The sequence below is a fragment of the Cetorhinus maximus genome, chromosome 10 (genome assembly GCF_964194155.1).
Source record: "Cetorhinus maximus chromosome 10, sCetMax3.hap1.1, whole genome shotgun sequence".
Lineage (NCBI taxonomy): Eukaryota > Metazoa > Chordata > Chondrichthyes > Lamniformes > Cetorhinidae > Cetorhinus > Cetorhinus maximus.
The window spans coordinates 101679415-101702905 of record NC_135888.1 but is presented as its reverse complement, the minus strand read 5'-3'; the positions used below and the strand labels follow the sequence as shown (position 1 = coordinate 101702905).

Genomic DNA, 23491 nt, shown 5'->3' with positions numbered 1-23491 from the left:
GCTTTCTAACTTGTGAATGACCAAATGCTTTTTGAGACAACCTGGGATACTAATCTGTCTACCACATCATGGTTTATCCAGCATAGCGGAGCTGCCTGTAATCAGTTTTTGATGGAATGTACATATTACAGCATTCCACCTTGCAAGTGGAAGTAAACTGATAATATCCAACTTTTCTCTTCTCATAACTCTCCTCATTTATTATTCCATGTTGAATTATCCCTCCCTCCCAAATGGATGATAGTGAAGAAGATAACATACTTTTTTCAGGACCAGGAGGAAGAGAGAACAACTTGGGAAAATTTCAAGGGCAGATGTTTTCTTTTGAATTGTTGAACATTTTTTCCTAATTCCAGTTTCTGTTTACAGAGTGACTATTGTCTTATGTAAGGAAGTGGCTGCTCTTTCTAAACAATTTACCTCCTGCCTGACAAGAATGGGGGTAAGGAATTGAGTTTTTTCTTCTGATGCAGAACTTTAAATCAAGTTATAAAATCTGTTGAAGTGGCTGGAGATGTAGTATAGAAATTACAACACTGACTTCCCAAATAGATGGCTGTCAGTTACATCCAGTGAGATTCAATCAGCTTATCATATTTGGGGCATTTTGTTAAATGAACTTCATTATCAGAACTTTGTAACTTGGAAAAGGGAGAAAAAAATTAAATGTTCATCTGATGCTGCTGCTCATGTGCTCTTTCACTCCTCAGCAGTAATAATGAAGCCTGTGATCAGGATTTCACTCTCCTTTCGGTTGAATGAGAAAAAATTATATATGCTTCCTGTTTCTTGGCTATGACTTAGGTTTCTTAATTTAATATATTAAATATATTTTTACTGTCTTTTCTTCCAGTATTTATCTTTGAAGGTTTTCTTTAGACGCACAAAACACTTTGCTCTGTTTTCTTTACAGGTTAAAGAGAAGGTAGAGGTTCTTAATCCATTAATTACTGGAGTATTTTTGGAGGTAAATTTTATCTAAATCAATTTACACACACTAATTGTTTGAACTCATCACATATAAACCAAAATGTCACTCCATAAGTATCAGATTGGCTCAGTGGTGTCACTCTTGACTCTGGAATCAGAAGATTGTGAATTCAAGCCCAATTCCAGGACCTGAGCACATGGTGTAGAGTGGCACATCAGTGCAGTACTGAAGGAGTAATACATTGGTGGAGGTGCTACCTTTCAGAAACAACACTAAATTAAGGCCTCACCTGCTCACTGAGGTGTGGGTAAAATATTCTGAAGCATTATTTGAAGCAGGGGAGTTCTGGCCAAAAGTTATCACTTGACCAACACCACCAAAAACATGCCAGGGTAAATGGTCATTTATCTCATTACTGTTTGTGACCTTGCTGTGTGTAAATTGGATGCCTACATAATAACAGTAATTATACTCTGAAAGATGCTACATAAATGTAAGATATTTATTTCTTCTTTCTGCATGATCATTTAGTTGAAATCCAAACCATCCAGTTAAAAGTCAAAGTACCTGGGAAGTACCAAGAATCAGAGGGACTTTGGTGTGTATGTCCACCAGTCCCTTAAGGTAGCGGGATAGGTAGATAAGGTGGTTTAGAAAGCATATGGGATACTTGCCTTTATTAGCCAAGGCATAGAATATAAGAGCAGGGGAGGTTATACTGGAACTGTATAAAATGCTGGTTAGGCCACAGCAGGAGTATAGCATGCAGTTCTGGAATCTGCATTATAGGAACGATGTGATTGCACTAGAGAGAGTGCAGAGGAGATTTACCAGGATGTTGCCTGGGCTGGAGAGTTTTAGCTATGAGGAGAGATTGGATAGACTGGGGTTATTTTCCCTGGAGCAGAGGAGATTGAGGGGGGACACGATTGAGGTGTATAAAATTATGAGGGGCGTAGATAGGAAGGAACTTTTCCCCTTGGTGGCGGGATCAATAACTAGGGAGCATAGATTTAAGGTAAGGGGCAGGAGGCTTAGAGGGGATGTGAAGAAGAATTTTTTCACCCAGAGGGTGGTGGGAATCTGGAACTCACTGCCTGAAAGGGTGGTAGAGGCAGAAACCCTCATAACACTTGAGCAGTATTTGGATGTGCACTTGCGATGCCATGGCATACAAGGCTATGGGCCTAGTGCTGGAAAATGGGATTAGAATAGTTAGGTACTTGTTTGACTGGCGTAGACTCAATGGGCCAAAGGGCCTTTTTCTGTGCTGTAGACTTCTATGACTCTATGACCAAAAGTAATTATTTTCTGTTGAAGATTGTTTATATGTTTTATAGAAAATCTAGCACTCTTTGGCAGCAATTTTTAGCTCAATGTCTCCATTGACAGCATCAAAAAGAATATGATGAGTCATTTCATCTTATTGTTTGGGAGATTGCTCTGTACATAAATTGGCTGCCAAATTTACTTGCATAAGTGATTACACTTCAAAGATACTCCATACCAGGAGGATGTTTCCACTTTCGGGGGAGACTAGAACTAGGGGACACAGTTTAAGAATAAGAGGTCTCCTTTTTAAGATGGAGATGAGGAGAATTTTTTTCTGAGGGTCATTAGTCTGTGGAATTCTCTTGCCCAGAAGACAGTGGAGGCTGGGTCATTGAATTTATTCAAGGCAGAGTTAGACAGATTTTTGATAAACTGGGGAATTGGGGGTTATGGGGAGGCAGACGGAAAAGTGGAGTTGAGACCACAACCAGATCAGCCATGATCTTATTGAATGACAGAGCAGGCTGGAAGGGCCAAATAGCCTACTCCTGCTCCTAAGTCCTATGTTCCTACATTCATTGGATCCAAGGATCCATGGATTTAGAACATCCTAAGGACATGACAATCTACATAAATCCAAGTTTTTTTTTTATTGAAGCTAAGTTTCCATTACACAAAAATATTGCTCGTGCATTCTGTAGAAGTCTGTAAATATATTTGTCTACAGCAAGGCTCATATATACAGCAGGTGCAAATGGAATACCATAAAGGATATTAGAAAATTAAACAATTTGCCAAAGGAGAGAATTTCCTTTCGAGACATGGCACAAAATATGCAAGTTAATTTAAAAAATAATAAAATCATTTATTGTCCGCCAGTGGTCCATTGCCCTTCCATCTTAATTGTTTTCCAAATCAGTTGTTTTAATAATTGTGGATTAATAAATGATGTGTTTACACGCATCTAACTTTTAATATTTCACCCTGTGAAAGCTTGCAATGTGCATCTTCCATTTTTGCCATTCTGTAACAGCACCATGAAAGCAGACTGCTAATTTAAACAACTGCTCTGTGTAAGCCAGCCAATAGGAGAAAAGATAAAATTATTCATAGGACCAAATACGGAAGGTCCCTGCAAGTTGTGTGAAATGCTGTCCTTGGAATACAAAACTCTGTCAGCGCTTGACTTCCTCAATATTTGTTATCTGTGACAACTTTGAGGTTTTTAAAATCCTAGCTTGATCACAACTTCCTCATTTCTCTGGTCTTCTCTCAGTTGCTACTTCTGTGGTATCTGATCATCAGTATTGATCCTTCACTCTAGTTTAGTTATAAAAGAAAGCTTAGAAGAAAGAAAAACAAGGCTTGCTAGCATTCAATAAAGGCTCTAAGATCCCAGCATTATACATGTAAAGTTCATCTAGTAATTCAAATGAAGAGGCAGGAATGCAAAACTCACCTGTTTATCCTTCTGCTGCCATGCTTGTGAATATGAGGAAGTAATTATTTTGGCCAAATCTCTCCCCAGTATTTTGTAACATGTTTAAACTTCTCTTCCAGGCTTCCAACAGTGCAACTTACATTCAGGATGCATTCCAGCTCCTGCTTCCAGTTCTTCAAATGTCTCAAATCCAGATTCGCTTGGACACCACTGCACACTGACTGGCTTAATTTACTTGTCTGATATGAAATCTTCATGAATTTTATGCCAAACACTTAACTACCAGTGTGGATTATTTTAGGATGCATTTTGCAACAATCAGAGCTATGTTAGACATGGATTCTGAGGGGAGGTGAAGTTCAACGGAGGGAAGAAGAAAAAATCCCACCTCAGAATAAAAAGCTTCAATGAATCAATCTTTTAAAAAAAATGTTTTTCTCTCTTCAGTCCCATTTCTGCAAGAATGTACCATAATATTCAGATATTAAAGTCCAGCATATGATCTGATGCTCAGATTTTCTTAAAATCAAAACTTTTGTCTTTGAGTGACAGCTTCATGCTCCTTGTAATTAATTGCCTCTAAATATATTTTTCAGCACCCAGTATAAAGTAATAGCTATACATAACAAAAGTTATTTTCATTATTATCTTTTTACAGTATGAAATATTAATTTGGCATTGCTATATAAATTATGAAGTGCTGTATGTACTTGTGTAAAAGTCAAATTTTTGAGACCAACTTTTTAGGCCCAAAGTCATCAGCTAAACTTTTAACACGGGTAATTTTTTCGAGGGGTTGACTTGTGCTTGATTTGGGCCCAAGTGAAATCTAAAATAGACCATCGTAATGGAATAAAGTAAAAAAAAATCAGTAACATTAAAGCATTCATATTATTAACTAACATTTATTTATTTTATAACATTACAAACCATAAATAAAAACAAAATTTAAATGTATAAATGTTTTAAGCATTTACAATGAAACCAAATCATTAATATCGTCAGGATTATACTTTGGTTTTGAAATTGTTGGGCTTTGTTTCCCTGAAAAACTGGGGTCAACTTTTACAGGAGGTATATGAAAAATTGCATTTTTCAGGCCAAAATTATGGGGTCAACTTTTACATGAGATCAACTTTCATGCAACTATATATGGTAAAGGAGAATGCACGAAAGTGACCGAACTGTAGCGAAATACTGTGCCACTAGTTTTTTTTTGTTGTGCCAGGCTGACCATTTAACTAAATGCACTTTTAGGTAATCTGTATTTTCTTATCGTGTACCTCAAACGTTTCAAAGAAATGCAATGAATTACTTTGAATTGACATGTAGATAAACACAAAATCCATGCTGAGAGAAGTTCAGGAGAGCATTGTCCATTTTTCATTCAGATGAGTTGTTATACCAAGGTCTGATCTGTCTGATTCTATAGTTCAAGCTCTCATAGCACTATTCAAAGAGCAGCAGGGAGCCATGTCAGTTTTCTGGCTGACATCCTTCCTTCACCAATACTTTTAACAGATAAGCTAGTTTCTCACCTCGTTGTGCCACAGCAACTGCAGTTCATTATACTTGAAATGCAATGGCACATTGACTGGCTTTTGATTGAAATATGCGTTTTGTGGTACGTCTCTATGTAAGACAAGAAAAGGTGCTTCTATAAATGCAAGAGGTTGTATTTACATAACCTATATTGATATCAACCCATAATTAGGATAAAGTATATTTGTAACAGCAACATTAAACTGTTATTTGCCCCCTTCTAACAAAGGAAAAAAAGGCTTTTGAGTTTTGAAACCTGTTCTTTTGCTGCTCTGTTGTCTAGTTATGCAACCCATTTATATGTATTGTCTTAAATTGAGCACCAATAAATTATTCAACTACAACTGCAGCAGTGTTGTATATATGCATCCAGATATTGGATGATACTTCATTGTCAGTTATTTGGGTTCCTATTCATTAGCTGTTGCAAATTAAAGTGGCTGGTTCCCTTAACTGAGCCCAGTATTGCCTGGAGGAATTTGTATTTACTTAACCTTACTTTCAATTTCAGGAAGTTTGTGGTCGCCAAGGAATGCAGGGAAATGCAAAACTATTTCATTTATTATAAATATTCTGCATTTTCATTTAATGTCTGTCATACCTAGTGATGATGTATGTTTCCATGGCTTCATTTGTTTCCTTTGTAAACAAAACACTATCAAAACTTCATAATTTATTGGACTTTATCTTGTTTTTCATGACTTTCGAGAATCCGTTCTTCATGACTTAAAAAAATGATTGCTTCAAATCAACCTATTTATGTTCAACTTGTAAAATGGAACATTATGTAAAATTATTTTTTGTAAAGCTTTTTATATTACAGATGAATTGTGGTAATCAGGAAATGATAAATTTATTGGTGCTTATCTAGTTTATTAGCCATTACCCAGTAATAATGTGCAAAATATGCTTAGCGATAAGTCACTGAATGTAGAATTTATTCCATGAGCAAGTGTCATTGAATAAATCAGTTGTGTGCTGGTTATAATTGGAGTAAATTCTCCAGTTAATGTCTGCCATCAACTTATACATACCAGCTGTATTCCGAGTCAAAGCCAAGTGTAGTCTTCAGTTGGAGAAGTTGCAGCCAGGGGATAATTGGACCAAACTGCATAATTGTAATTCAGTCCCTATTTTAAATTCATATATTGTAATCTTATATTTTTATATGTCCAATACAAAATATAATAATTATAAATATAATAGAAATTGTTTCTATAAAGAAAGAACTTGCATTTATAAAGAGTGTCTCACAACCTCAGGGTGACCAAAGCACTTTATATCCAATTAAATACTTTTAATGTGCAATCACATTTGTTCTGTAGGGGAATATAACAGGCAATTTACACACAGCAAGATCCCACAATCACCAAAATGACCAAATAATCTGTTTCTGTGATGTTGGGACTCTTCTGCTTTCCTTCAGGTGCCATGTGTTCTTTTATGTCCACCATGAGAGGCAGACAGGCTTTAACATCTTATTTGAAAGATGGGACTGCTGAAAATGCAGCCCTCCTTCAGTAGTACATTGTAGTGTTGGCCTAGATTCAATGCTCCTCTCCAAAGTGGGACTTGAACCCACAAGCTTTTGAGTTAGGCAAAAGTGATACCCCAATCAAAAGTCAAAAATCCTCAGCTAGCAACATTTCACATTCAATATGGTGTGACTGACCGGTCAATATTTGTTATGCAAGCAGAAACTGAAAGACCAAAACTATTCATTGCAACATCTTATTGATCATTATTAGACAGTACAATAACTTGCAACTGAAAGCTAATGTGATTCCTACCCTGAACAGATTACATAGTGAGTTATGTTGACAGGTCATCTTATGCATTAATCTTCTGCATCATGTCCTACCTTGGTACATTCTTTAGAAATAAAAAAATCAATAAACTTAATTTTAGAATGTCAGTGAATGAGTTAAGAGAGTTAAATCAAGAGGTTCAGTTAACAGTAAATTGGCAGACTGGCGTAAATGTTACACTCACTAATTTGTTACTGACAATTTAAAATTGAGCTGAACCAAAATGAGCAAAAAATTCCCGTTAAGATAACCATACAGGAGAAAGTAGCTCTACAGCTAAGTAATTCATAGCAGCTATTAACTCATGTTGCTGGTTTAAAAAAATGCTTGGTATTCAACAAAGACTGATCATATGTGTATGCCAAAAGGTTCTCATGAAATTCCATAGCATCAATGGCAAATGGAATGGATCTCTTTAAAGATTACATCCAGGCATTTTTAAATAATGTTTGTTTTCTTGAGTGAAACTACCGAAAGATGTCATGTTACAGAAAGTTTTCAGCTCTGAACTCCTCACTCTCTAGCGGTGGGGTTCAGTGTCCAAGCTTTTTAACTAAGTACTAAGGCCTATAGAAAGAGAATACTTCTGCTGCTTCAGTCAGGATTGGATCTAAATCCAGGTTTCAAAAGTTAAAGGACAATGTGCCACTTATTCTTCTATTTAATAATTACATTCTCACATTGAGTAAATTAGTAGCAGCTCAGAATTCTGGGTGGTCCAAATAGTATATTAAAGCAACCAAGGGTTTAAGCTTCAATCCTGGCGCATCTTACTGTATATCTTTAATTGTGAATTTAAGTTTGTTCCTCTACATTCAGAGTTAGGATTGAATATTGGTCAATTCACTTTAAATCTGTAGGCGCCACTTCGGTGGCCATCAGCTAAAAGTAATAAGCAATTTTGGCTTCATAGCGGAAATAGTGTACCTGCATGCACTGTATAGCTCAGTCAGTATGTCATGTTTTTCATGATTTATGTCAGTTTGGATGATGTGCCAGGCAACTGTTTTCTATGTTAGCATTTACAATGAGGGATAATAATCTACATTAAATTGTATAAACAATCCCAGAAGATTTCCTTCCTGGTCATGTAATATCAGTCTCAACAGTCAAAAGGCAGTCTGAATCAGACAATAGCAAGTCAAATTAGTGTTTAAGTACCTGATATAATATCTCAATCATTACCATATATAATACAGTATACACAATCTAGTGCCAAATTGGTAGTTGCAAAAAATAACATGGCAATGTGGTAGAAGTTAAATCTTGAAACAAAATAAATACAATTAACAGAACTACATAAGATACCAAATTGAAATATTTAAGTTCCAAAATTAAAATATCACGTTAACATGTCCATGTATTTACTCTGAAAGTGTAGTCTTTTAGAAGAAATGAAAGCTTACTTATCACATTCAGATCTGATGATGATGCATTTCAAACGTTTCTGTGGCGGATTATCATGAATATGAACATGAATGTCACCATGTAATTTATGAAGCTCAAAGATAGACTGAATTGTACTGGACATAATGTCTGATGTGTTACATGAACTGATTCCAACTGTTCCTTTATGGACCTGTGATATTAGTGGAAGGTTTTCCACTTGCAGCTTATCAGTCAAATTGCTGCTCTGTGGTTCTTCCTTGATTTTTTTAAATATATTGCTGGAACTTGAAACATCTTGTAAGTTAATTATGTTAGAATTTCCAATCATATTCCCAGCACTTTCGTAATAATATAGATTAGGGTTGACTGTAGCATTTAGGCTGAAATTCTGTGCAGATCGAGTCAGAATGTGCTCTCTCCCATCAGACAATTCTGAGTAGTAGTTAGTATTCCGAAGATTTCTATCACCTGATAGTTGAGGAACCTCCATTGGAGGAACTTGAGTCTCCATGAGTTCCTGAGTTGATGCTTCATTTGGGCTATGGTTAGTGAAATGGTTATCATTGGGTAGGGTGTCCATTTGTTTTATGAGTTTTGCCATAGCTCGGAGGGTGTTCTTACCAATTCTCATGTTTCTATACCACAACGAATAAGATGGATTGTACATGTAGTTTGGGGCAATATAGAAAGGAGATTCTGGATTTTGCATATCGGGAGGGCGCTGGTCAGCATACATTTTGTAGGCTTTTATTGGATCTCGTTCTGGGTTAGAATTTGTATGCATGCGTAGCCGAAATGCACATACATCATGAAAATTATCCCCAGTTCCAGATTTTGTTTGCCTTTCCCAATACTCAAGGTATTCCAGCCCTGACGAATCTATACATAATTTGACATCTCCCCAATTTAAATCATATTGTTCCTTGGGACTTAAACCAAAGTATATGCTGATATTGAAGAAAAGCATGTGAATTAATGCAGCTGGATCATGTAGACCAATGGCTCCACAGTCATACAACTTATTTAATTCCTCCTCTGTTGGTGCTTCTGTACGGTTTGGACGATTTCCTTTGCCATCTTCCTTAAGTTGCTTTTGCTTTGCCTTCAGAGCATCTTTTGTTTTTTTGAACTGGTTTCCAGTTCCTTGAAAGATGGAATGGCCATATTTGTAACGTCGCAACCACCGGTCAATACTACCCAAAATTCCTCGTAATGAACTGGGTTCAAATTCATCCCCATTCTTTTTACGTATGGAGACAATAAAATCTGCTAAGATGGAATCAAGTGTGTCAAGCTTTATTTCATCTATTTGTCTGGTCTCTCCAATGGAACTGAGATATGAATTCAGTAGCCTCACTTCCACAAGGGTCTTCCTTAGTGTATGTTGATTTTCAGGTTCTGCAAGAGTTTTGGCTCTACTCCAGCCACTGTCACATATGTACTAGTAGAAGGTTGTTCAGGAGTCATTTTTCCCATTCCTGCCCCCCTTCAATATAACTTTGCATCTGTGTAATACTTTTTGGTAATGTCTGAGGAGAGGTTTAAAATCACCTGGACAGGCAGTTAGCAGGTTACATCCACCAAACCGACGACATTTTACAGCACTGCCCCCAACTTCCCTTCCCTTCGACGTCAATGAATGAAGGTTACCCGTCCTGTGACCGCTTTCCAAGGCAGCGGCCAATCGGCGCCATTGCTCGCGCGGCCTCCTTGGAACGGGCCAATCAGCGGACGCTGTCTGCCGCGCGCTGCCCTAACGTCAGTGGATGCTAATTATTAATCACGTGGGAGACTCCGGGCAGCGTGAGGGAATGGAGGAGGGGGGCGGGGCCGGGTGAGGGAGCGGAGGAGGGGGGGCAGGGCCAGGTGGAGGAGGGGGTGGGGCCAGGTGGAGGAGGGGCGGGGCCAGGTGGGGGATGGGTGGGGCCAGGTGAGGGAGCGGAGGAGGGGGGAACGGGTGAGGGAGCGGAGGAGGGGCGGGGCCAGGTGGAGGAGGGGCGGGGCCAGGTGCGGGTGCGGAGGAGGGGCGGGGCCAGGTGGTGGAGGGGGCGGGGCCAGGTGGTGGAGGGGGCGGGGCAGGTGGAGGAGCGGGCGGGGCCAGGTGCGGGAGCGGAGGAGGGGTGGGGCCAGGTGGTGGAGGGGGCGGGGGCAGGTGGAGGAGCGGGCGGGGCCAGGTGCGGGAGCGGTGGAGAGGCGGGGCCAGGTGGAGGAGGGGTTCGGGGTTGCTTGGCCGGGCTGGGTGGGGAGCAGGAGTTTTTGAAAGTAGTTGAAAGCGCTGGGCCGGCCTCTGCCTGCCAATTTAAGTTTGAGAATTCGTCCTGACGGCTTCTGAATATGAACCCGGCTTGGGTTTCGAGCGGGTTAAACTAAAAGAGGCCGGTGTACATTGATAGAAACCCTAGCCTCATGGAGCTCAGATTCTGAGCAGGAAATAAATATTGTCTGAAAGAGATTTGCTATTTAAGGCATTGAAGACAAAAGTAAATGTGACTTGGAGATTTAGGTGTGAAAGTCGTAAAATTGTTACAGCAGAGCAATCCAGTCGGCCCCTTCTGTCTGTGCTATCTCTTTGAATTCCGAGTGTTGCAAACTGGCACATTCCAAGGTCCAGGACTACGTGCTGAGCGTTGCACTAAAGCTTGGGGCAGCCGCCGCAAAGGCGCAATGGGGAAAGGTCGCTGTCTAAGACCTTTCAGCCATAGTGCACCGAGGGTCTGGGAACTGTTGAGAGTCCCTCGGGCTGTATAGCTCAAAATGAATGTCTGCATTGAATACTAATTGTATTATAATTGTATTGAAGCACCTCAGAGCGCAACATGATGTAGGTTGATAACTCCAATACCATTGTCTGATTGTCTGCATTGACCATATTGAAATGATTGTAATATTCATTGATTGTATTGATGCACCTAGTGATCCATGTGTAGAAGTTGAATCTGATTGTACTTTTGTGATTTTGAAATGTTTTGTAATGTTCTTCCAGATATTTTATGAATAAAGTACATTTTTCAAAAAAAAAATCTCTTTGAATTCTGAAAGAGCAAATCAGCTCCATCAAAGCAGTCCAGGAGCAGGTGGGGGCTTTCTGTCTCGAAAGCTGTTGTAGTTTTTTTTCATTATAAACGGGCTCTGGATGTCACTTCAGATTATTGGAGATCCCAAGCAGTGTTTTCTTCAGTTTTTTTGATACATAGGAATACTTTTCCCAAAAGTACTCTAATGTATCTTGATACTTACACAATGTAATGGTCAACTTATCTTTGCAGGACAGAGCCCTATAATCAATCACTGCAGTGAAAATACATCTAACTTACAATACAGCATCTAATTATTGAAACTGAGAGGCCATGGACCATGTCGACTTAATGAAGAGGCCTGACTCTACTAAAATTGCACAGGGGGTGGGGGTTAAACTGCACACACCCACAATGTGCTGGCAAGGGTGGGAGTGCTGTTTGCGGGCAGGTTACCTGCACTTTTTTCCCAAAAATTGCCAGAAATGGGAGCGGGAATCCCAGATTGGCTCCTAACCCCCAGTTTTAAGGGGCTCTCAAATTGTCATGACTTGGCGAAACCCGGGCCAATACTTCAGTTCTAGCTGAACAAGTGTATTACAAAGGATAATCATAACTTCCTTGCTTTGGTACTCTATACCTCTATTTATAAAACACTAATTAACTGCTTTCTTAAACTGCCCTGCCACCTTCAACAATTTGTACACGTATGCTCCCAGGTTTCTCTGTTCCTGCAACCCCCCCCCGCCCCCCGCCCCCCCCCCCACCTTTAGATTTGCGCCTTTTGTTTTATATTGCCTCTCCTCATTCTTTTTGTCAAAAATTTATCACTTCATGCATTAAATTTCACCGTTGGTGGGCCAAATCTTCCGGTCTCTGGATCATTAGAGATTGGATGTATAACTGAAGATCCATGCCAGGAGCCTGTGGAAGTCCAGACGTGTGGATCTACGTGAGAATTGCACAGAAAGTTTAAACTTCTGATGGGCAATTCTCCTGCTCCCCGAGATCCCCTGTGAATGTCTCCGACTCTGAGCTCTCTGTGACATTTCCATGCGATGCACCTGAATAGTTACCCAGGAAATGTTGGACAGATTAAAACCTAGTCTAACACCTGGGTAACTCCAAAACAGACACCCCAATCGACCACCTGACTATCTCCCCCCAATCACCTGACTGCGCCCTCGACCCGACTATCCCCCTGACCTGACCAAATTACCCCCTAGACCCAACCCAACTACCCCTCCAACCTCACTACCCCTCCTGATCACCTGACTAGCCCAACCCAACTGCTCCCTGACCACACAACTAGCCCTCCAAATTGACTAACCCTCCTGACCATCCGACTATTCACCCGACCACCCAACACCTGACTATCCTCCCGACAAGCTAACTACCCCCTCAACCACCCTCCTGACCCAGTTTGACTACCCTCCCAATCTGACCATCCCTCCCAACCACCTGACTATCCCGCCGGCCTCTCCCAACTACCCTCCCGACCACCCGACTGACCCCGACTTGAACCGACTATCCTCCTGAGCACTAACAACCCCTATCCTGACTACCTCCAAGAACCGACGACACCTCGATCCAACTACCCACTCACCTACTTACCCAGCTCTCTCACCTACTCAACTTGCCCAGATCACCAAGCTACCTACACTACCCACTTAATGCATCTACCCACTAACCCACCTCACCCCCTACACACCTGCCCACTTACCCACCTTGTTCACCCTCCTACCCAGTTAACCCCCTTACCCACCTCCCGTTCACTGACTCATCCATTCATCCACTCACCCATTCACTCATCCATTCACTAACATTCAAAGACTGGACCTTTAAACTTACCAAACAGCAGCTTGTGCCATAAAAAGGGGTCATGTCCAATCTTCCCCTGACTACTGAAGGAAGTTCCCTGAGGGATGCTGCGCTGCACATTTCTATGAAAGCTGAAATCGTAAGACATCAGAAAAAATGTGCAGCAGTGTAGTGTTGAGGAATTTACAAGCGCACTGGCAATCTGTGTTTCATTGTCACTGCTCGGAAGATCTGGGCTCATGTATCTGCCTTTCCACCAGCTTGTTTATGTCTTTTTGAAGTCTATCACTAGCTTCCTCACAGTTCACAATACTTCCAAGTTTAGTGTCATCTATAAATTTGTTCTCTGTAGACCCAAGTCTAAGTCATTAGTGTGTATCGAGAAAAGCAGTGGCCCTCGTACCGAGCCCTGAGGAGATCCACTGTCTAACTTCCTCCTACCTGAAAAACAACCACTTACACTAATCTCTGTTTCCTGTCACTTAAAAAAAGTGAAATAAAGAAATGGAAAGAAATATAGGGTTAAGAAAGAGATAAGAGACAAAAAAAGTTTTTTAAAATCTCTAACAATAATTAAATTCTGAAGAAATGAGACTCTACAATTAAAACATTAATTTTCCAGGGCCAGGGAGGTTGTTTGGTAGCGATCAAGACTTAATATGCCAGTAAAAATTCACTGATACCTGAATTCATTAGCCTTATTTTTTCTGGCATGTTTAGTAGGTAACTACTGGGTAAGTACCACAACTTCACACTCTTCATGTATTTTTCCAGCACAGAGTCTCTACAGCAAGGAGTGTAAAGAAGCAATTCAGGATTTCCACGTTTAACTACATATATTCAGATGCCAGAAGTTGGGGTCAAATTTACTCCAATAATAACAGTGAGCACTGATAGTCTCATTGCTATTGCCATCACACATTCAGACCATAACTATATATCAAAAATACTTCAGGGTTATGAAGCCAGGATAACATTTTAATTCTGACCTGATTATGTAAAAAATATAAAGTATTCTACATATTGTTATGTACACATCAAGTCAAAGATTGGAATTCTATTGTAGATCAATGAATCACTGCTTCAAAAGGCTCTATGTCGGGCAGCAAACTGTAGGGATAGAAAAAGACCACGAAACTTGTAACAATCCTAAGGAGCTGTACGGGTTGAAAGGCAGCTCCCCCTACCTCACAGAAGGGGAGAATTTGTATATATCAGGTAAATCCTAGAAGGTTCTTTTGGAAGAAAGAAGAAGGGCAAAAACCAAACTATTTTTGCAGTTGCAGACTTGTGTCATTGCTGGTTATTATTAATTACACTCTGTTCTATATACATAACTTGTTGGAGCTTCGGAATGTTAGACTTCACCTCGGCACACCTGTGTAATTAGTAAGGCTTAAATTATCAAACTGTACATAAGCTTAGTGATCAAAGTCTTAATTTGCATGTATTATTGGGATGATTCATGTATTTTGGGGTATGTTGTTAAGAAAGTCTTAAAGTTGGCATCTCTTTAACTGTCAAATACTGTGATGTAGCTTTAAGAAAGTACACATGGGTCCTTTTGGAGTGAACTGAAATTATAACTAAGACACCTTTGCACTTTCGAGCTCCAAAAAGTCTAGCTTAGTAAAGCGAAACCAGAGCTACAATGCTGATGTATCATGAGAGTGGCTTAAGGACAGGATGTTCCAGGGCCTCCGGTGTTATGGTATGGCAGGTGCTATTTGCCAGGCTGACCAAATCCACAAAGGAAACTTGGTCACGCTATCACAATGGTTTAGCAATTTGTATTTATTATGAGAATATTTGTGCACTGAATTCAGAAGTAATGAGTCCACTAACACCTTTAGAGATTTTAAAAATTAAATTAAAACAGTTATTAGCAAAAAAGAATAAAACACATACTCGAGATTACAAATGCACGGTTCTTAATATTATAACAATTCCAAAAATTCCTAGTTAACTAGACTCCCAACTACACACCCCTTTTAAGGCAACAGTCCAAAATAGATTTTAAATTGATAGCGACAATCCAGCAAGATTACCACAAGCACCCACTTAAAAGTGGAATTTTAAAGGCTTTTAACATAACTTTGGTTACTGGAACAGCAGACTTCTGCAAAGTGGCTAGAGGCATTTCCCCAAGTCTTATTCACACAGTGTATCTTTCAGATCTTACATAGCCACCCCACACACAGCCTTCCATCCTTCCTTAAAGATATTTCTTCCTTTTTAATCTGTAAATCCCATTGTTCCCACATGTCTTTGGAATTTAATTTTCCCATAATATAAAAATCTTTTATGCTGTCTTTATGGCCAGCACTTTTGGGAAAAATCAATGTAATAACCTGTCTTATTTATCTTGTTAATTGTAAACATCCTACCATGTCTCTTTGAAAACCAAACACCTCTCCACATCTTAAAATGCAAATTTCATTCACCCCCTTCTGCTGAGACTTTACCCTAATTCACTCATTAACTTTCACATGCCCTTTTACACCTAACTCTTTTGATAATTCCAACTTTGCAGTCTATCCATCTCTAATTTAATTACATCAGTCACACACAGGACTACCTACACACATACACACAACATAAGCCTACTTTACAAAACCCGACAATAATATTATGATAATAATAAAACTAATGTTTTGTGACATCCGGTCAAAGATATAAGTTATAGGTTAGCAGTTAGAAGGGACACCAAGGCTGCAAAGCTGATGGGCTAGAAGAATGGCTTTGGGCCTAGAACGTGCCGAGGACCTCTGGTTAGAGATACAAATTAAGGAGGTGCTAGTAGCGCTCTTCCGATCAGTCAAGATATTGGGTTTGTTTCAGACAGGAAGGGGGTTCATTTAAATGACACTAATTTCTCCTCACACCACCCGTCTGTAAACAGAAAGGTGATTTGATTTGTTTCCCTCTTTATAAGCAGTGGCATACTTCCCAACCCCTTGGTTTTGGTGCAATCTAATTTTCTGTTAATAACCCCACAGCAAACTCGAGATGGGATTTATTGCACACATTCAAAATGTGAAAGGAGGGTTGCAACATTGCTCCACACTCAGACAGTAAAGAAAGGGAAAGAGAAAAGAAGGTTTTACAATACAGAGACCCCACAGAGAAAATAAATATTGATTCACGAGTTCCAGTGTCCAGAATCAAAGTCCAATGAGGTGTTCCTTCACGGAGGTCGGCGAGCTGGAAACCGATGTTGTAGAACTCACTTTTCTGGCGGTGTGGACTCAACATGTTGCAATAGGCAGAGATGAATCAGTCTTGTAGGCGATGGCACAGAACTTTCAACAGAAGCAATGTAGATGGGGCCAGGTGTTCAACTCGGGCAAAGCTCCTTTTTTGTGAGGCTGTGAGCCAGATTGTAAACAGCAGACTGAGCTTTTCAGTTCAGCAAGGCAATATTACTTGTTCCATGAGTCATTGGCCTATGTCACATGACTCCCACCTCTCCACCATCTTTGACAAAGGATGTGTATCCATTGACTGGATTCCAACAACAGTTAAATGTCTCAGCCATTAGGAATTGAAAGGAAGGTTGCGGGGCCTTTGCCTTAGCAGATGATCCATCTCCTTCTGGTTAGCCTGGATTATTAAATGCAGGTGGCCTTTGTATAGCTCCCTTTGAAGTTGGACTGTACAGTCCACAGGGGTTCGTTAGTGGTTTCTCAGAGATAACAAGGTGTTGGTTTTCCTAAAACTGCCAAGTGACTTCTTTTGTTCTGGGATCACAGACAAACACAATTTTAGCCATTTTAAAGATCATTATTCAGTTTTTAAAAATTTAGAAATAGCAATGAGCATATCTATATATATTTTATAAAAATATACAGTGTGGGGTCTTAGTCCCTCACAGGTTAGAAGCCGCAAGTTGTGTTGACCCAGGTGCACATACTTGGGCTAAATGTTGCAAGGTTACCTGCAAAAAGGGTATCAAAATAGGGTGCATCACTGAGGTCTTGGCAAGGGTTAGCATTTGTCACAGGTCACTTGCTGTGAGATGGTGGGGCATTTGTCAGAAGAGGGAGTTAGGAGTAGGGCATTTACCAGGAATAGGGCATATGCTAGGAAGTTAGCTTTTGCGTAGGAAATTGCCAGTCAACGGGTATTTGTCACAAGCTGGAGGTTGTCATAAGCACCCAGTGTTAGGCTTAGTTAGTGACTAAAGTAACAGTCACATGGCTGAGGATTGCTGTAAGAATCCAGTATTTGACATCAGTGGATCCTGTAAAGACAGGATTGTCAGGGCTAAAGTGATTGCCTCGAGAGCAAATAGAAAATGTATAACAACTTGACTGCCGAGGAATCGTTCAGTCAGTTTAAGTCTAACTTGGGAGAATCAGTAGTAAAGTACAGTCTTAGTCACTTGGAAAAAGCACAGTCTTTGTTAGAAAGCTGTTTCTACCAGAGAGAGGGAGAGAGAACAGGCAGCTGTGAAGTGTGCGGTTTCAGCAGTTAAGGTGGACTGGAAACTGTGGGTTGGAAAATGATCCACCAGAGTTGAAATCTGAAATCTGCAAATGTTTTTGTATGTATGTTAGAGTTAAGTTGGATATGCTAAAATCTTGAAGGATGTCATGAATAAAGAGACCGGGATCAAGGAACCAAGAAGAAAAGACCCCAAAAGTCCTGGGATCCACAGGAATGACAAACTGACATGCATTGAACTTGTGGATCGAGCCATGCCTCGATTAATGAAATATAAGTATCAATCTTTATAGTCCAATAAACCTTGTTGGTTTGCATTCTAAATTAGTGATTGTCCTTTTTGTCAATATGGTTATTCACAATAATTTTTTTATTTAGTATAGGGGTTTATTATAGATTCCAATCCCTGCAGGAAGAAGTTGAAACTCTGTTATCTGGTGCTGCTGGTTTTTCTCAAGTACAATAAGCCCATCATTTCTTCGATTGGCTAATCCCACCCATTTGTCAGTGGTCCTTAATTATTTCCCATTTTAGAAATATGTCTGATTGTCTCTGGAAACCCGCTATACTGCCTGCTTTAATGGCCTTAGTAAATTATTTCACTAGTCGGTTCCCCTTTAGATGAGTAGGATCTGCTGAATGAGGCTGGTATTACTTCACCTACCAGGCATGTCTGAGGAAATCTTTGTCTACGTCACAATCAATGATATTAGTTTTTTACTTGCGTGCTAAGACCCATCTTTGCAGCTAAGTGGATATAAAATATTACATAATTTATACCAATAGCAGTGTATCATAATATTGATTTTTGTTATTTGTGTCTGTGATGTGACTTATGGATCTTTTCCATTCGTGTGATAAACCCAGTATCTATAAATCATTGTAATATGCATATTTCTGATACAATACGTATACATATTTCAAGAAGCTTTTAATTATGTTAACATTGTTTCAGAGCCTATGATAACATATTTTCTCCTCTTGGGAATAGTTCACTATTTTAATCCTCAGCAAATCAATATTGTTGAAGTTACTGTATTTTATTACGAGCAGGAATTAGAAATACACATTCAATTATAGTAGTGATTTTTAAATCATAGATGTGAAGGATTTCAACAATTATAATGAACAGGACTGTGTGCAAACATACCATATTTGTGTTAAAGTTCAGGGTATGCTAATTTCTACCCAGTGCCATATAATTAATTGTTCAGCTCATAAAGCGTCCTTGATACCAGGTTACTCACAGGTAGGAAACAAACTCAGCATGGTTCCTTAATTATGAATCATGCCATTTATTATGATTCTTATTTTTAATGAGGGCATCCTGGAATTCTGTCTGAGGAAATCACATTCACCCTGTAGCAGATATTGCAGGAAGGAAGGTCAGAGGGACATTGTGAAAATTTATGAACATTCAGAAGGGTATTAAAAGACTGCTTAGAGATGAAAATAATCTTGAAATTAACATAGTTTCAGTTGCTGAACACACCAAATTCTTATAGTGCATTAAGAGTAGGAGGGCAGTCAAAAAAGTGGTAATAGTATTAAAGGATGCTCACAGTGGAAGTGCATGTGAATATAAAATATAGATTACTATCTCCAAGTGTTCACTGGAGTCAACACTAGTAGCATGCTCTGCATAATCATAGATAATCCAACCAGGTTTAATAACTCACCATTTAGGACGGAGGTCCTAAAATGACTGAAAACAAACAAATTCTCAGGTATTGATCCAAATGCACTAAGAGAGGCAAGAGTGTAAATGGCTTTGGTAAAGAAATAGGGGACATTATAGAGCTTCTGTGTGGTTGGAGATGAATTAATGTGGTACCCGTTTTAAAAATGGGTGATAAACAGACACAGGCAATTACAGATAACATAATCTAATGTCTGTATTGGATTATTGGGTAAACTTGAGGATTATGTATTTGTTTATAGTCTAATTACATCAAACATGGCTTCAGAAAGATATGAACCTGCCTGACCAACCTTGAGGAAGTGTTATAACAAATTTTTCCTTTTCAAGTACTTACCTAAATTCCTTTTGAAAATGATCATTGACTCTGTTTCAACCATCTTTCAGGCAGTGCATCCCTGATCATAGCTGTTAATGTCTTGTCAGATGACATTGCTAAGGTTTGTTAATTACATTGTTACAGTTAAGAGAAATAGGTGATGGGTATTAATTGTCTTTGAGCAAATAGAGATTGGGCATAGCTGAGATACTGGGTTGTGTGGGAGGAGAGCTGTGAGACTGAACAAGTCAATAAACTCTCTTAATAAAAAGAAGCTTTGTGTCTTGGTTTCAGCTTCACCAACTGGCTTGGATCCTATTAACAATAACAACTCACTGCATAAAAAGAAATCTCAACATCTTCCTTCTAGTTCTTTTGCTAATTATCTTAAATCTATATCTTTTAATTATCAACCCACTTCCCAGTGGAAACAGTTTCTCATTATTTACTCTATCAAAACCGCTCATACCTTTAAAGATCCGCATGAAAAGTTGCTACTTCATCTTAAAAAAGATGCAAATTCAAGTTAAGAGATGTGAATGGACAAGAAATTGGAAAGATAGGAAGGAACAAGTATGTGTTGGAGAACTAATGTTGGATTAACTGTTATATAGAGTTCCCTACGGATATGAATTGGGGTCCTATGTTACTAATTTATATCTGCAACTTTGATGAAGATCAATGCAAATAGGATAATTTTTCAGACAATATGAGCTGGTGAGAGGAGGCTTAGTCGAATCTGTAGAGGCATTGATCTCAAAAATATATTCAAATAGACCAACTAAAGAATGGCATGTTTTTTAATGTCACGGTTAATGTTGGAAGAGATGTAGGGATATTAGTAGAGATGGTGCTTAATATTTCCAATCGCTGGAGGAAAAATTAACAGAACAAGTAGAAAACCGAAATAAAATAATATGCGCTGGAAAAACTCAGCAGGTCTGGAAGGATCTGTGGAGAGAGAAACGGAGTTAACATTTTGAGTCCAATATGACTCTTCTGAAGAAGAAATTTTCTCAAATTAAATATTGAGAAGACATTATCTTCAGTCCCCAATACGAACTCTGTTCTCTAGCCACTCAACCCATCCCTCTCCCTGGTAACAGTCTGAGGCCGAACAAACAGTTTCTAACTTTGGTCTCATAATTGACCAAGAGATGAGCTTCCCACTACATATCCACATTATCACTAAGACTGCATATTTGCACCACTGTAACATCCCCCGATTCAGTCCCTTCCTTAGCTCCACTGCTGCTGAAACTCTCATATTTCTTCTGTTACCTCTAGACTTAACTATTCAAACACACTACTGGGCAGCCTCCCACATTGTACCTCTATAAACTTGGAGGTCATTCAAAACTTTGCTGCCCATGTTCTTACTCGCACCTAGTCCTGTTCACCATCATCCTTGTGCTTACTAACCTACATTATCTTCTAGTCAAGCAAAGCCTCGATTTTAAAATCCTCATCCTTGTTTTCAAATCTGTCCCTGGCCTTGCTCCTCCCTATATCTGTAATCTCCTCCAACTCCACAACCCACTGAGATATCTGCACTTCTCTAATTCTGGCCTCTTGATTATCCCTGATTTTAACTGCACCACCATTAGTGCCAAGGTCCTAAGGTCTTGAATTCCATCATAAACCTCTCTACCTTTCTTTCACCTTTTAAAACACACCTTGAAACGTACCCCTTTTAACCAAGCTGTTAGTCACTGCCCTAATATCTCCTTTTGTGGCTCAGTATCAAATTTTGCTTTCTAACACTCCTTTGAAGCACCTTGGAATACTTCAAAGGTGTGATATAAGTACATGTTGTTGTTTAGCAGAATAATATTAATTATTGGTACAGCTTCAGTGAGTTACTATTAATTACAGGTGGATTCAAAGTTTTGCTCATCAATGATTTCCCTCCTGCTAATCCCACCTTCACCTTAATGTTCCCCTCTTTCCCATCCTTGGTTTCCCTTTTTCACCTGCTCACAGCTGGACTCCTGGTTCTTGGTTCTTCACACACAAAAGCTGCTGCTGTGAAACCACAACCAAAGATGCTTAACTACAGAAGGCCCAACCATTATAAGGTAAATGCAACAGAATTTGCAGACTTCTCAGAACATGAAATGATTGAACCTCCAGGAATGCCTTCAAGTAGAGTTTGTAAACCTAAGAGGAGCTGAGGATAGATACTTGGATGGAGGGTCTCCAGAAGTGATGGTGGGACAACAGGAAGAGAAACTGTTGCTAGAGATTCTCCATGGCCAGATAGGTTACGTGTGGTACCAAGTAGTGCATGAGGACAGCCCCATCGAGCTGGACGATGGAAGAGAGAAGATAGCTGAATTATGTTATAATTCCCCTTGAGCCTGCACAATTCAATGAGATCATGGCTGATCTTCTACCTGAACTCCACCTTACCCCATGCCTTTGTTGGGAAACTATTGGAAAAAATTCTGAGGGACAGCATTAATCTCCACTTGGAGAGGCAGGGATTAATCAGGGATAGTCAGCATGGTTTTGTCAGGGAGAGATCGTGTCTAACAAATTTGATTGAATTTTTCAAGTAGGTGACTAGTTGTGTAGATGAGGGTAGAGCAGTTGATGTAGTCTACATGGGCTTCTGTAAGGCTTTTGACAAGGTCCAGCATGGGAGAATTGTCAAGAAGTTAAGAACCCATTGGATCCAGGGAAATTTGGCAAATTGGATCCAAAATTGGCTTAGTGGCAGGAGGCAAAGGGTGATGGTCGAAGGTTGTTTTTGCGATTGAAAGCCTGTGATGAGTCGTGTACTGCAGGGATCGGTGCTGGAACCCTTGCTGTTTTGTTGTGTACATTAATGATCTAGATGTGAATATAGAAGGTATGATCAGATTTAGTGTCAGATGACACTAAAATTGGTGGTGTCATAAATAGTGAGGAAGAAAGCCTTAGATTACAGGACGATATAGATGGGCTGGTAAGATGGGCAGAGCAGTGGCAAATGGAATTTAATCCTGAGAAGTGTGAGGTGATGCACTTTGGGAGGACTAACACGGCAAAGGAATACATAATTAATGTTAGGACCATAGGAAGTACAGAGGATCAGAGGCACCTTGGTGTACATGTCCATAGATCCCTGAAGGCAGCAGCACAGATAGATAAGGTAGTTAAGAAGGCATATGGGGTACTTGCCTTTATTAGCCAAGGCATAGAATATGAGAGCAGGGAGGTTATGCTGAAGCTGTATAAAACGCTAGTTAGTGCTAGTTAGTTACTGTGTGCAGTTCTGGTCGCCACACTATAGGAAGGATGTGAATGCACTGGAGAGGGTGCAAAGGAGATTCACCAGGATGTTGCCTGGGCTGGAACGTTCAGCTTTGAAGAGAGACTGTTTAGGCTAGGTTTGTTTTCCTTAGAGCAGAGAAGGTTGAGGGGGGACCTGATAGAGGTATACAAAATTATGAGGGGCATAGATAGGAAGAAACCTTTCCCCTTAGCAGATGCTTCAATAATCAGGGGGCATAGATTTAAGGTAAGGGCAGGAGGTTTAGAGGGGATTTGAGGAAAAGTTTTTTCACCCAGAGGGTGGTTGGATTCTGGAACACACTGCCTGAGGTGGTAGAGGCAGGAACCTCACAACATTTAAGAAGTATTTAGATGAGCACTTGAAACACCATAGCATACAGGGCTATGGACCAAGTGCTGGAAAATGGGATTAGAATAGACAGGTGCTTGATGGCCGGCATGGACACAATGGGCCGAAGGGCCTGTTTCTGTGCTGTATAACTCTATGACTCTGTCTTGAATAAACTCATTGACTGAGAAGATGATTTAAT

The 23491-nt window shown here is 39.7% G+C and overlaps 1 protein-coding gene across 4 annotated transcripts in view; it reads left to right on the top strand.

The window, feature by feature from the left end:
- LOC144685892 (protein FAM114A2-like) overlaps nucleotides 1–6184 on the top strand; it is a 31932-nt gene extending 25748 nt beyond the window's left edge. For all 4 annotated transcript variants that reach the window (XM_078550896.1, XM_078550895.1, XM_078550897.1 and 1 more), the window contains exons 12-14: nucleotides 370–442; nucleotides 914–967; nucleotides 3764–6184. In XM_078550896.1, the coding sequence (XP_078407022.1) occupies nucleotides 370–442; nucleotides 914–967; nucleotides 3764–3865 (229 nt within the window). In that variant the 3' untranslated portion in view covers nucleotides 3866–6184. The remainder of the gene's footprint in view (nucleotides 1–369; nucleotides 443–913; nucleotides 968–3763) is intronic.
- Nucleotides 6185–23491: the final 17307 nt, after the last annotated feature.